Here is a 12,060-nt window from a genome sequence, read left to right on the forward strand (position 1 = left end):
TACATAATGGTTCAGACAGGACACATAGAAAACTGGGTGGACCTTCAAGAATTCTGGGAACTGGAGACTAAATGCTACAGGGCTAATTTGTTCCATGATCTTAAATGGGCCTAGGTACTGGTGGTCCAATTTGGGTGAAGGATGTGCACATCTCCTACTGACATGGTTGGTGTGGCTTGGCATCTGTTGGCTGACATGATGTTTGTAAGCCTCCTTGGCAGCTTCCAGGTGTTTGATAAGCTCTTGAAGGTGGGCAACTAGATCTGCTGCAGCAGGGACTTTGGAATCTGCAGGTGCAGCTGACTGGAGGCGAGGATGGAAATCATAGTTTAGTATATTTTAAGTTGGGTGGATGCATGGGTGGAGTTGCATGCAAACTATGTGTATGGCAGAAGGACAACCCAGTCATCTTGACAATAATTGAGAAAGCAATGGAGGTATTGTTCGAGGATCTGTTCATTTGTTCTGTCTGCCCATTGGTCCATGGGTGATAGGATGAGGAGGTAAGCAGTTCCATTCTTAAGAGTTTGCAGAGTTTGTGCCAAAACCAGGACGTGAATTGTAAATGTCAATCTGAGACTATTCTGGTCAGGAGACCATAGAGCTGAAAAATCTGTACTAGGAAAATATAGATTGTTTCCTGGGAGGCTGTGAGGGAGCAAATGGAAATAAAGTATGCCATCTTAATGAGGAGATGCTGAGGATAACCATGCAACTCTGGGAATGAGGTAGCTCCACGATGAAATCCAAGGATACTAATGACCAGGGTCAAGATGGGATAGGTAAAGACTATGGAAGAATGAGTGATTTTGCATGTGGGCACTGGCTTCAACAGCAGAGACCATATGAACTAATATACCTCTTAATGTCAGTAATCAACCTTGGCCAATAGAAATTCCGTAACACTAGGTCTTGAGTCTTGAAGTGGCCGAAGTGGCCAGCAACTGGCATATCATGATACAACTTTAATATCTTGAGACTGAGCTGGCCCTCTAGGATGTACAAGGCGCCTTCTACAATAAAGCAGACCATCCTTCAAATGAAATATTGAGCTAGGAAGATTATTAGGATAATCTAGGGTCTGACAGATTTTAGTAGATTGGAGGTCTGGGGAAGCAGGCACCAGAGGAGGGACATCAGATCCCTGTTTTTTGACCCTCGAATAAAATTTGAAGGGCATAAAATAGTAGCCAAGGGAGCTGTATCTGACTCAGCGTATTCATCCTTGTAGGACAAGGTGTCTGCCTTCCCATTTCCTGATCCAGTATGGTAGATTATGATGAAATTGAATCTGGAAAAGAACAGTGACCAGTGGATCTGTCTCTGGTTATAGTTCTGAGCTGTTTGGAGATATTCCAGATTTTTGTGGTTGGTAAGGACCTGAACCAGGAACTGATCTCCCTCTAGAAGGTGCCTCCATTCTTCGAATACTGTCTTTATTGCAAGTAGCTCCTTGGCCCAAACATCATAATTCTTCTCAGTAGGATTAGTTTTCATGAATAAAAGGCATAGGGGTGAAGTTGGTTATGAGGGACAATATATTGTGACAGAACAGTTCCAATGAGTTCATTAATAAGTGGCAAAAGGTAGTAGTTTTGGACTGTCACTTTGTTCAGAGCTCAATAGTCAACACAGGGTAGTAAGAAGCCATCATTAGGTTGCCAGAAGACAGGCTCTGCTACAGGCTAGGTTCCTGACACCTTCTAATAAAAAAATTCCTTCTCCCTGATTCTTTGAATCTCTCTGCACTCATTCATTCTCTCTGACTGCTGGATTCCTTTCCACTTCATGTTTTACCACACCATACAGATGCTAGATGTATGAGATGTACTGTAATCTACATTTAGCTTGTATGTGCATACATAGACTGTAAGCAGCTGTGAAACATTCTGTAACAAGTTTATTCAAATGACACTTAAACAAATTCCACTGCACTAGCAGAGAGAGAGAGAAAGAGAGAGAGAGCACATACATGAGGGGATTGTTCCATAGGCACTAATAATTATCCTTCACAACATGCTTACTGCGTTAGCCAGAAGTATGACATATACACCTTCCCAGGCCAATGACTTGGCATCAACCATTACATCCTCTACACTTGCTCTATGGCTAGGCACTTAGGTTTGGGCTGGTATTTGACAGGCACCACAATTGCATTGGAGGCCATTGCTGCCAGCAGCACATTTTTACTTCTCTTTGGCCATACAACTATCTTTGCAATGTTCATTAAGTGGAAGAGAAATACATAAGAACTGCCATACCAGGTAGGACCAATGGTCTATTTAGGCCAGTATCCTATCTCCTTACAGTGGCTCATGAATTAGAGGAAGTTTTGAAACACCCAAATAAACTTAAACCATACAAAACTATCCCTTGGCTAGAATTCCTTTTCGACCATGACTGGTGAGCATTTTATGGCCTGAAGCATGAAGACTGATACTCCTGGTCATTTACAAAAAAAGTCCTAGCTATTGTAACTGCAAGTGCTCTTTTTGTTCATATAAATGTCAAGTAGGAATGGAGTGTGGGGCCCCTAGTGCTCAATATTGTCACTGGCTTTCATGCTGGTTTTCTCATGGCGGCAACCTCCTGTAATGTTACAATTTTAGAAAAGTTCGGATTCTGATCTGAATTTTATAGCTCAACCTCAGCTCTGGTAGTCCTGCAAAGGATGGAAATCATGGTTTTAATCTCAGAATTGGCACTGGACTAACTACCAATTGGACTTCAGGCAATGGAAATATTCAATATGCTGCAGCATGCAATAAAGGAACCATCATCTGTATCTCCTTTTATTAAATGTGGGAAATATTATGTGCTACCAGCAACAAGATAGGAATGGACCCAATGGCTTTCACTGTAATATAAAAGCATCAATGTTTTCCCTCCATGTATTCATTAAAATATATTTTCCTTCTACTCATGGCCCTGATGGATCATCCCAGCTTATGAAAATTAAGCTTCTGCCTATCTGATTATTAAATCATTTCCAAAGCAGATGGGAAACTACAGTAGTTTAAACACCTAGGCTGAGACTGCATGACTAAAAATAGCACCGGTAGGCTACTTTTAATTAGCAAGATGATCACACATGTCAGAGGAGAGAAATGTAGATTATATGGATTTATTTGCGTGTGTGTGTCTTTAAAATTAAGTTATAACCCTTAATACCAGGTGCTGTTTATAATATGATATATGATGTCTGATTTTTATGATGTCTGATTTTTATCTACACTTGTAAAGAGAGAACGGATAACTCAGCTTTGGTTATGCCACTCCTTGCCATACACTGAAGAAAATTGTAAAAAGTTAAACCTGCCACTTGCCTGTGCCATCTTTGTTAAAATGAGGTGGATTAGAAAGCACATTGAAGCAAGAGGCTGTCAGATCTGCAAAGTCCTGTCCCCTAGATTTACTCCACAAGAATCTTCCCTAGGCCCCTTTGAAAAGTTTAAAAGATTATAGGTTTTAAATTACACTTTCAAAGAATGAGCATCAAATATGTAGCCCAATGGGCCAGGTGAATCTTGATGGATCTATAAGTAGGGTCTGAATGAGCTCTCCCCTGATATTTACGGTTGAGCTGGGGGAAAAGACTTCAGGAACAGACTGTTTGTATAGAGATGCCTACTCTGCCATGGTGGAGCTGCTTTGCCAAAATGACCACTTTTGGCTGGTGTTGGGTTATAAATCACTTTACTATTGAGTGCACTGGTAATGAAATGTTATCCTTATTGTATGAAAAAAGGCTAGCAGAACTGTACTTAGCCTGCCCAGAAATGGGCCAGCTCCAGGCACCAGCGAAGGAAGCAGGTGCCTGGGGCAGCCAATAGAAAGAGGCGGCACATCGGGGTCTTTGGCAGCACTTCAGCAGCAGCTCAAGTGCTCTGCTTTAGTCTTTGGTGGCAATTTGGCGGTGGGTCCTTCACTCCGTCTCTTCCGGTTTTTCTTTCTTTTTTTTTTTTCTTCGCCGCTTGGAGCGGCAAAAAAGCTGGAGCCAGTCCTGGCCTTGAATGAGGAGTTCCTCCTAAACTGAATCTCACTCACTAAGTAGGGGTTAGGGATGCCAAATCTTAGTGAAGGAGAGAGAGTGTGTGGAAACAGGTGCTCTGACATAGGAGTGTGGGCTCTGCCTAAGAGCCGTGGACAACATTTGACTCTCCCCTTTGCACTGCTTAAAGACAGAGCTAATTAGACTCCATTGAGAGTCCTTGTTTTGTTCAGTTATCACTAGAGCTGAAGTCACTAATAACCAGGTGCTGAGCCTTACAGCTGGTGTGGGACAGTGTTGCAGTGAAAGTCACTGCACAATCTGCACTAGCAGTGAGGTTCCCCACTACCCTCTGAAATCACTCAGACTGGGTTTAGCGGTGGAACCTCAGACCATCACGTTGCAGCAGAGACACAGAGGTAGAAGAGTGCAGTGGCAGTGGGAGGTGGTGGCAGTGGTGGCAGTGTGACCAACGGTGGCAGCAGAGTGAATGGCAACAACTGGGAGCCAGTTGCAGCAGCAGCACAGTAGCTGAGGCATTGCTTGATGTGTCCCCCCTTGCCCTAGATGGGTGGTGAATTCATATGAATGTACTTCTGAACTGTGGGTCTTCACTGACCAAGAACAGCCACTGTGAATGGGGTGCAGTGGAGGGAGAGAGGAGTGATATGTTAAAGGAACATTTGTTGTTGGACTTTCATGCTGCAAGGTGAGAAACTGAGGCAAAGGACACTGCCCAGCATGCTCTGGGGTGTTTGCTTGCTCATGGTCATTTGCTTTCAAATTGTGGTAGTGGTGTTTTCCCAAATTAATGCCGGGTTCCTCTCCCCCATTTATTAAAAGTTTTCCTTGCTCTACACAGACTCAGTGCTTGTGACAGGGGAAATATTGCCTCTTAGAAGCACTCCAAAGGTGGTGTTTAATTTTCCCAGATTACCAGGTGAGGCTTGAGCCAGTTCTGACTTGTATTGCTAACAGGAATCCCTAGATATTGAACCTGGCCCTTGTTGCTGCCGACTCCACCTGGCAGAAGGGTTACAGATGCTTACATCTGACCTGCATATCTGTCCATATATTTGCTCCACAATACAGACATGGACCATCAATGTTGCACTGATGACTGTGACATTTGGTACTAAGACTGTATAGCTGTTACTCCTGGCTGTGGTGCAGCTGGGGTGGAGCCAGAGCTTGAGGGAGAGTGCATGGGGGTGACTAGACAGCAGTGTTGATGATGCAGGGGCTGCCACAATGTACAGTGGCATTGTCAATGCCCATGTCTTACTTCTTGGCTGCTTAGAGGAGGCCTGAGGCTCAGAAGCAGAAAGGAAAATAACAATGAAAATATGATCTGCACATATTTCATAAGAGAGGTTGAGGCGTCTGAGGATATCTGGCATGTTCTGAGTTATCAGGTCACGTGAGCTGGGACATGAAATTTAATGCCCTGATTCTGCAGGTAGAACTCCCTTTGGTGCCAGTGTAGAACTCCACTGGGGAGCAATTGTAGAATATACCTTTTGCTACATAAGGGTCATGGAGCAATGAGTACCCTCCCCGTGTAGTTGTGCAAAAGTATCAATTGTTGCTTCAGGAATATTTGTAAGTACAACATGAAACATTTGTTTTTGTGACAATTCTGAAAGCTGCTGAAGAGCAAAATATTGCCGTTTCTGTCAGGTTTAATGTGAAAATGGTGGTGTCTGGCTTTTGGGCAAACTTGGCACATTTTACAATAAGAAAAGATTTTAGGCAATTTCATCTGTGAACCTCTTTCTGAGTCAAAACTACCCTATGAGAAGTCCTGGCCTTATGGATTTGTAGAAATTAAGGTTCAGGGTGAAAAGAATTATCTTAAAAAGGTTTTGCTCTTCCTTACTCCTCACTTGTCTTCCCTGAAGGCTTCAAGTGTCTGGCTGGCTAGTGGGGTGCCATGGTGTCTTTTCTGATAGTAGTTTACCTTGTTTGGAGTTAAACTACATCATCCAGGGAAGGGCTCCCAGACACAACACTATTTTTAATAGCTTAGGGACTGAGCCCACAAAGCATTTCACCCAACTGAGAAGGCATTTTGGAAGCAACAAAAGCTTGTATTTCATTTTACCTGACAAAAACTGCAAAATATTTTGTGGTTTGAAGAAACCATATAACAAAATAAGCTTTGGCCTTTTTCTCCAGTGCTGTGAATCTCTCTTTTCACACCCCTATATTTATCAAACAAGCATAAGGAGCCACAGGTCATGAACCTAGGCCCATTGGCTGCTGCCACATCCACAACTCCACCAAACAGCTCTGGCAGGGACTAGCAAATTGGGAGCCCTAGGGCCTTACATTCCACTGAAAGTACCACCCACAAGGCCCTGGTCGGAGGATCTCTGGAGCCGCTGATTGGACCAGGTACACTATTTAAGCCAGAAGGGGATACAAGAAGTTCTCTGTGAAACAAAGTGGTTCCTGGCGTGCTGTTGCTACTCCCAGCCTTGATGCTGGTTCCTGACTTCAGCCCTGCCTTTTTCCTGGTTCCTGCTCCTGTTCTCTGACCCTTGGCTTGACTCTCTGACTCTAATTCAGCTCTGGCCTCTGACTCTGGTCCTGACCTTTGGCTCTGATTCCTGGCTTTGATTCTGGCTTGACCCTTGGCTCTGGCATCCATCCTCTGGTTCTGATCCTTGCTCCCATTGCCCAACTCCTGCTCTGACCACCGTGTCAGAACACCTACTTCCCAGGCCCTGACAACAAGGAACTACGACATATAATAAGCCACAACAGAGAAACATGGAGGGTCCAATTTTCACTTACACTAAGGCTCATTTTATGCTTTTATGGCAACATAAAGAGACTTAAACGGTGTGGATACAGCCCCCAGTGAACATCCCTTGGTTCATAGGTCCTCCTCTGCTGATACAGTACCAACAAAAGGGCTCAGTGCTGTCTGTGCTCTCAGCGCGCAGTAAAGAAGGCAGATTGTGAACATGTTAGGACGTGAGTGGGCTGCACTTGCTTATGCCTAGTCTCAGTTTCCCAGGGCACTTAGGTGGCCTGAGGAAGCAGACCATAAATTAGTATCAGAGGGGTAGCCGTGTTAGTCTGGTTCTGTAGAAGCAGCAAAGAATCCTGTGGCACCTTATAGACTAACAGATGTTTTGCAGCATGAGCTTTCGTGGGTGAATACCCACTTCTTCGGATGCAAGCAGTGGAAATTTCCAGGGGCAGGTGTGTATATATAAGCCAGCAAGAAGCAGGCTAGAGATAACGAGGTTAGATCAATCAGGGAGGATGGGGCCCTGTTCCAGCAGCTGAGGTGTGAAAACCAAGGGAGGAGAAACTGGTTCTGTAATTGGCAAGCCATTCACAGTCTTTGTTTAGTCCTAAACTGATGGTGTTAAATTTGCAAATGAATTGGAGCTCAGCAGTTTCTCTCTGGAGTCTGGTCCTAAAGTTTTTTTGCTGCAGGATGGCCACCTTAAAATCTGCTATTGTGTGGCCAGGGAGGTTAAAGTGTTCTCCTACAGGTTTTTGTATATTGCCATTCCTAATGTCTGATTTGTGTCCATTTATCCTTTTCCTTAGAGACTGTCCAGTTTGGCCGATGTACATAGCAGAGGGGCATTGCTGGCATATGATGGCATATATTACATTGGTGGACGTGCAGGTGAATGAACCGGTGATGGTGTGGCTGATCTGGTTAGGTCCTGTGATGGTGTTGCTGGTGTAGATATGTGGGCAGAGTTGGCATCGAGGTTTGTTGCATGGGTTGGTTCCTGAGCTAGAGTTACTATGGTGCGGTGTGCAGTTGCTGGTGAGAATATGCTTCAGGTTGGCAGGTTGTCTGTGGGCGAGGACTGGCCTGCCACCCAAGGCCTGTGAAAGTGTGGGATCATTGTCCAGGATGATCATATGCCAGCAATGCCCCTCTGCTATGTACATCGGCCAAACTGGACAGTCTCTAAGGAAAAGGATAAATGGACACAAATCAGACATTAGGAATGGCAATATACAAAAACCTGTAGGAGAACACTTTAACCTCCCTGGCCACACAATAGCAGATTTTAAGGTGGCCATCCTCCAGCAAAAAAACTTTAGGACCAGACTCCAGAGAGAAACTGCTGAGCTCCAATTCATTTGCAAATTTAACACCATCAGTTTAGGACTAAACAAAGACTGTGAATGGCTTGCCAATTACAGAACCAGTTTCTCCTCCCTTGGTTTTCACACCTCAGCTGCTGGAACAGGGCCCCATCCTCCCTGATTGATCTAACCTCGTTATCTCTAGCCTGCTTCTTGCTGGCTTATATATACACACCTGCCCCTGGAAATTTCCACTGCTTGCATCTGAAGAAGTGGGTATTCACCCACGAAAGCTCATGCTGCAAAACATCTGTTAGTCTATAAGGTGCCACAGGATTCTTTGCTGCTACCATAAATTAGAACAGCCCCAATTTACAACAGAGGCCTGGTCAATGCTTGCCTGGTTCCTGAATACAGTGAGCACAAAGATGGCTTAAAACAATCACCCCCAGCCCTGTCTCTAGTGCACAAATGGTGTAACTGCAAATCAGACCAAAAGAGTTTTGATCACATGATGGGAGGAATAAGGGTGGGAAATTAGTAGTCTGCAATATTATCAGAGATCAAGTTTTCCTGTGTTTTCAGCTTATTGAGCTCATGAGATTTTAAACAAGAACAATTCTTTTGCTTCAAGTGACAATGACAGGTTAAAAATCATATGGGTCAGATTGTCAGGTGGTGTAAATTGGCATAGATCCATAAAAATTAAAGTACAGCTAAACCAATTTATACCAGCTATAAAAGGCAAGGAAATCATTTACAGGTTTTTACCAATAATACTGTAATATCTAAACTATAGCTCAATCTATGATGATTGCCTTGACTATCTTTTATATCATAATCCTAGCACTCCGAGATGAGATTTTCATACTAACCTTGAAATCAAAAACCTAAGTACCATATTCTGCTCTCAGTTATGCTACTGTAAAACCAGTTACTCCACAGAAGTCACTGAGTTACTCTCAGTATACATGAGCATAACTGGGAGCAGAATCTGGCTCCAAGTGTAAAAATATCTATACCATATTTCTTTTCGTTTTCTTCTCTCTCGCTTTCTGACAGAGGAAACCTGCCAGTAGAGCTAACACACATCTCTGGAGTCTGCAGACATATCAGATGTCACAACTGAGTTTCGCTTGTATAGTTATCATGACAGCATCAGAAAGGCCCCCTTTGATGCCTACACATTGTATTATAGCTCACACTTACCTGTGTAGTTTCCCCTTTTCTATCTGTGTATGCAAATATTTTATCTGTATATATCTTTATCTTTATATATATGGTGCATACACATGTATTATATATAAATATACATACATGTATGTACACACACAAATGCGAGCATATGTACTGTATGTACACATAGTACAATTGCTCCATTACAAAGGTGTTATGAAAATGTAATAAAGAGCATGTTCTTTTCACAAAGTCGTGTACTGAACATAGCTTCTTACAGATTCAACCACATTCTGACTATCATCTTCATACATCACCTTCTTACACCACCACCAACAAATTTGGGCTACCAAGGAAGTTGTTGCAGTTGATATATAAAAGGTGCAATATGGGTATATATGGTTTTTTATATATGTTATCATTAACCATGCATAGAAATCAATATAGATACAATACAAATGATGCTATTATAACCATGCTGTCCTACTACAATGTGCAGGGGAAGCCATAACAAATATTGTAGTGTGAAAACAGCAAAACCACAACCTGCCTTTTAACACTAACCAAAATTGGCCTATTGATGTGATGATTTTTATCCAGAATGCACATTATGGAATTCTGCTCCCCTCCCCCACCACCCTTTTTAAAGAGCTACAGTTTTGATGAGCTACTGAACTAAAAGAAAAGCTGCAAAAAGGCTATCTGCAAAAATTTTTAAAAAGAACTTAAAAAGTTAAGCACCAGCACCCCACAACTAAAAGTAAAATGCTGAGGAAAGAAAAAAAAATAAGGAACTTACCACACTGCGAGTGAACTTTTCTAGAGAAGTTCTACGACCTTGCTCATTCTCTGGCTTTAAGGGGAATAAAAGTGGGGAGAAAAAATACAGAAAAAAAACCTTCAGCTTAAATGCAGTTTTTCAAAACAGCAGAAAAAGATAAGGAAGCAAAAAAAGAAACAAATTAAAAATTGGATTTTTTTTTAAAGCAGCAACTGCTGTTTGCTACAGCAAACAGCAAACCCTTAAAGAATGAGAGCCAGCAGCTGCCTTGGAGAATGACACTTTTTCTTCTCTTCTGTTCAAAATGTGCTCCATAGCTGATTCAAAGCTATAAAACAGGGTCTGTGTAGTGTTATTGATTTCTTGTTGAACTTTCCTTCTGTAGCTGTTTGTGCGGAGACCTCTGATTCTGGTTAACATCTGCCAAACAGCTGATTGGAAGCTCCTATGCAGATTTTAGAAAGATGGAAGAATGACATCAAATTTATAATTTTCTGGGCAGTGAATGCAGTGCTGGAGAAAAACAGCGCTGGAATTACAGCCTGAACTCCTCCGTTTATTGAGAGAGTAGAAGCAGATTTTCACCGCACTGCATCACTCAATGTGCCTCACCTTTTCTCAGGAGAGGCCACCTCTAGGTATGAGACAGCATATGTATACTGTGAATGGCTGTGGAAAGATGAGGTCATGTTTTTGGCCCGGGTTTTGGTTTGCACAGAGCTTACGGGTATTCATATGCTAGAAGTCATAAAACTTCATTGCAATAAGACTGAAACATATATACCATTGGCTTATTAGCATTTACATGAGGAATATGGCTCACCTCAGGACTGAATAGTATTTCATGTGGCACAAGAGAAATTCTTTTGGCCACTAATGAGGAAAGAAATTGATGAGTTATTGGCATGTTTGTCAGTATGTTGAATGAAAAAGACCTAATAATTAGAAAAAAATCACCAACCCTTGGCAGAGCACTACAGCCACCACCCTTCTCCATTGATTGGCTGCATTTAGACATTAGTAAAAGGAAGTAGAGAACACATCATTTCACTACATTTACACAGATCTGCCCAATAGCTAATAAATCCAGCAGAACAGTTGCCAATAAAGTACTCAGAGACTTTGTCCTTCAATCTGAATTTTCTGAAAAGATTCATGAGCATAAGGGATTTGAGAATCAACTCTTAAGAGACTTGGGGAGTATACTGAGATATAAAGCACCCATACCACCACACTTGACCATGGGGGGGAGGGATAGCTCAGTGGTTTGAGCATTGGCCTGCTAAACCCAGAGTTGTAAATTCAATCCTTGAGGGGGGGCCATTTAGGGAACTGGAATAAAATTCTGGCCAGGAATTGGTACTGCTTTGAGCAGGGGGTTGGACTAAATGACCTCCTGAAGTCCTTTCTAATTCTATGATCCCAATTAAAAGAGTCTGCAGAACTTTCTCAGTAATGATACATTGTCTGAGGAACAATACATTCAGAAGGACTATCTGTACTACATAGTGCATGATTATAATTGGTCCAAGCATAAACACATAGTCTCCATTTTACTGCTGTATGGTCCCATCACCAAGATTTCCTATAGATAGGTTTGACAGTGTACAGAATAAAGTGGGGAAAAGTCATGCCAAAAGTGACAGTTTGAGGATGTCTGTATCAAACTGTGAAACTCATTTTGTTTCAGAAGCTCTGCTTTGTACTCTAACCTTCTTCTTGGAGTGTGACCTTCACGCTGTGTTGTAACCTCCAGGGTAGATTAGAGCACCCATTTTGTGGCAGGGACTTGACAGCTGGTGGAAAATTCTAAAAAGCTGAGACTGAGCAAACAAGGGCCATCAATGTTAGAGAACTCTTCCCTACTGGAAAAATAGATTTTCTATCATGTGGGCCATTGACTTTGAATGACTGTCTACTCAGAAATTAATGGGGCCAGGGAGAGGCTGGAGATTAGAACTTCTCCAGCAAGCACATAGGTGAAGAGGGGTGCTTCTCTAAGCAAGAGGCCAGACCATTGCCACATGCAAGTAAGAAGACAAGA

At 42.6% G+C, this 12,060-nt stretch overlaps 1 protein-coding gene across 6 annotated transcripts in view; it reads right to left on the minus strand.

Annotated features, from left to right (window-relative positions):
• The window catches only part of RGS6 (regulator of G protein signaling 6), a 323,298-nt gene that overhangs the window by 22,954 nt on the left and 288,284 nt on the right, over positions 1-12,060 (minus strand). For 4 of the 6 annotated variants that reach the window (XR_005597745.1, XR_005597744.1, XR_005597747.1 and 1 more), the window contains one exon: positions 10,035-10,088. The exons of the other annotated variants lie outside the window; for them this stretch is intronic. Coding sequence is in view for 1 of the 4 variants with exons in the window: in XM_039535587.1 (XP_039391521.1) it covers positions 10,035-10,088 (54 nt within the window). In the remaining 3 variants the exon portion in view is untranslated. The remainder of the gene's footprint in view (positions 1-10,034; positions 10,089-12,060) is intronic. 6 annotated transcript variants of the gene reach the window in all.

Source organism: Mauremys reevesii, linkage group 4 (assembly GCF_016161935.1).
Source record: "Mauremys reevesii isolate NIE-2019 linkage group 4, ASM1616193v1, whole genome shotgun sequence".
NCBI lineage: Eukaryota > Metazoa > Chordata > Testudines > Geoemydidae > Mauremys > Mauremys reevesii.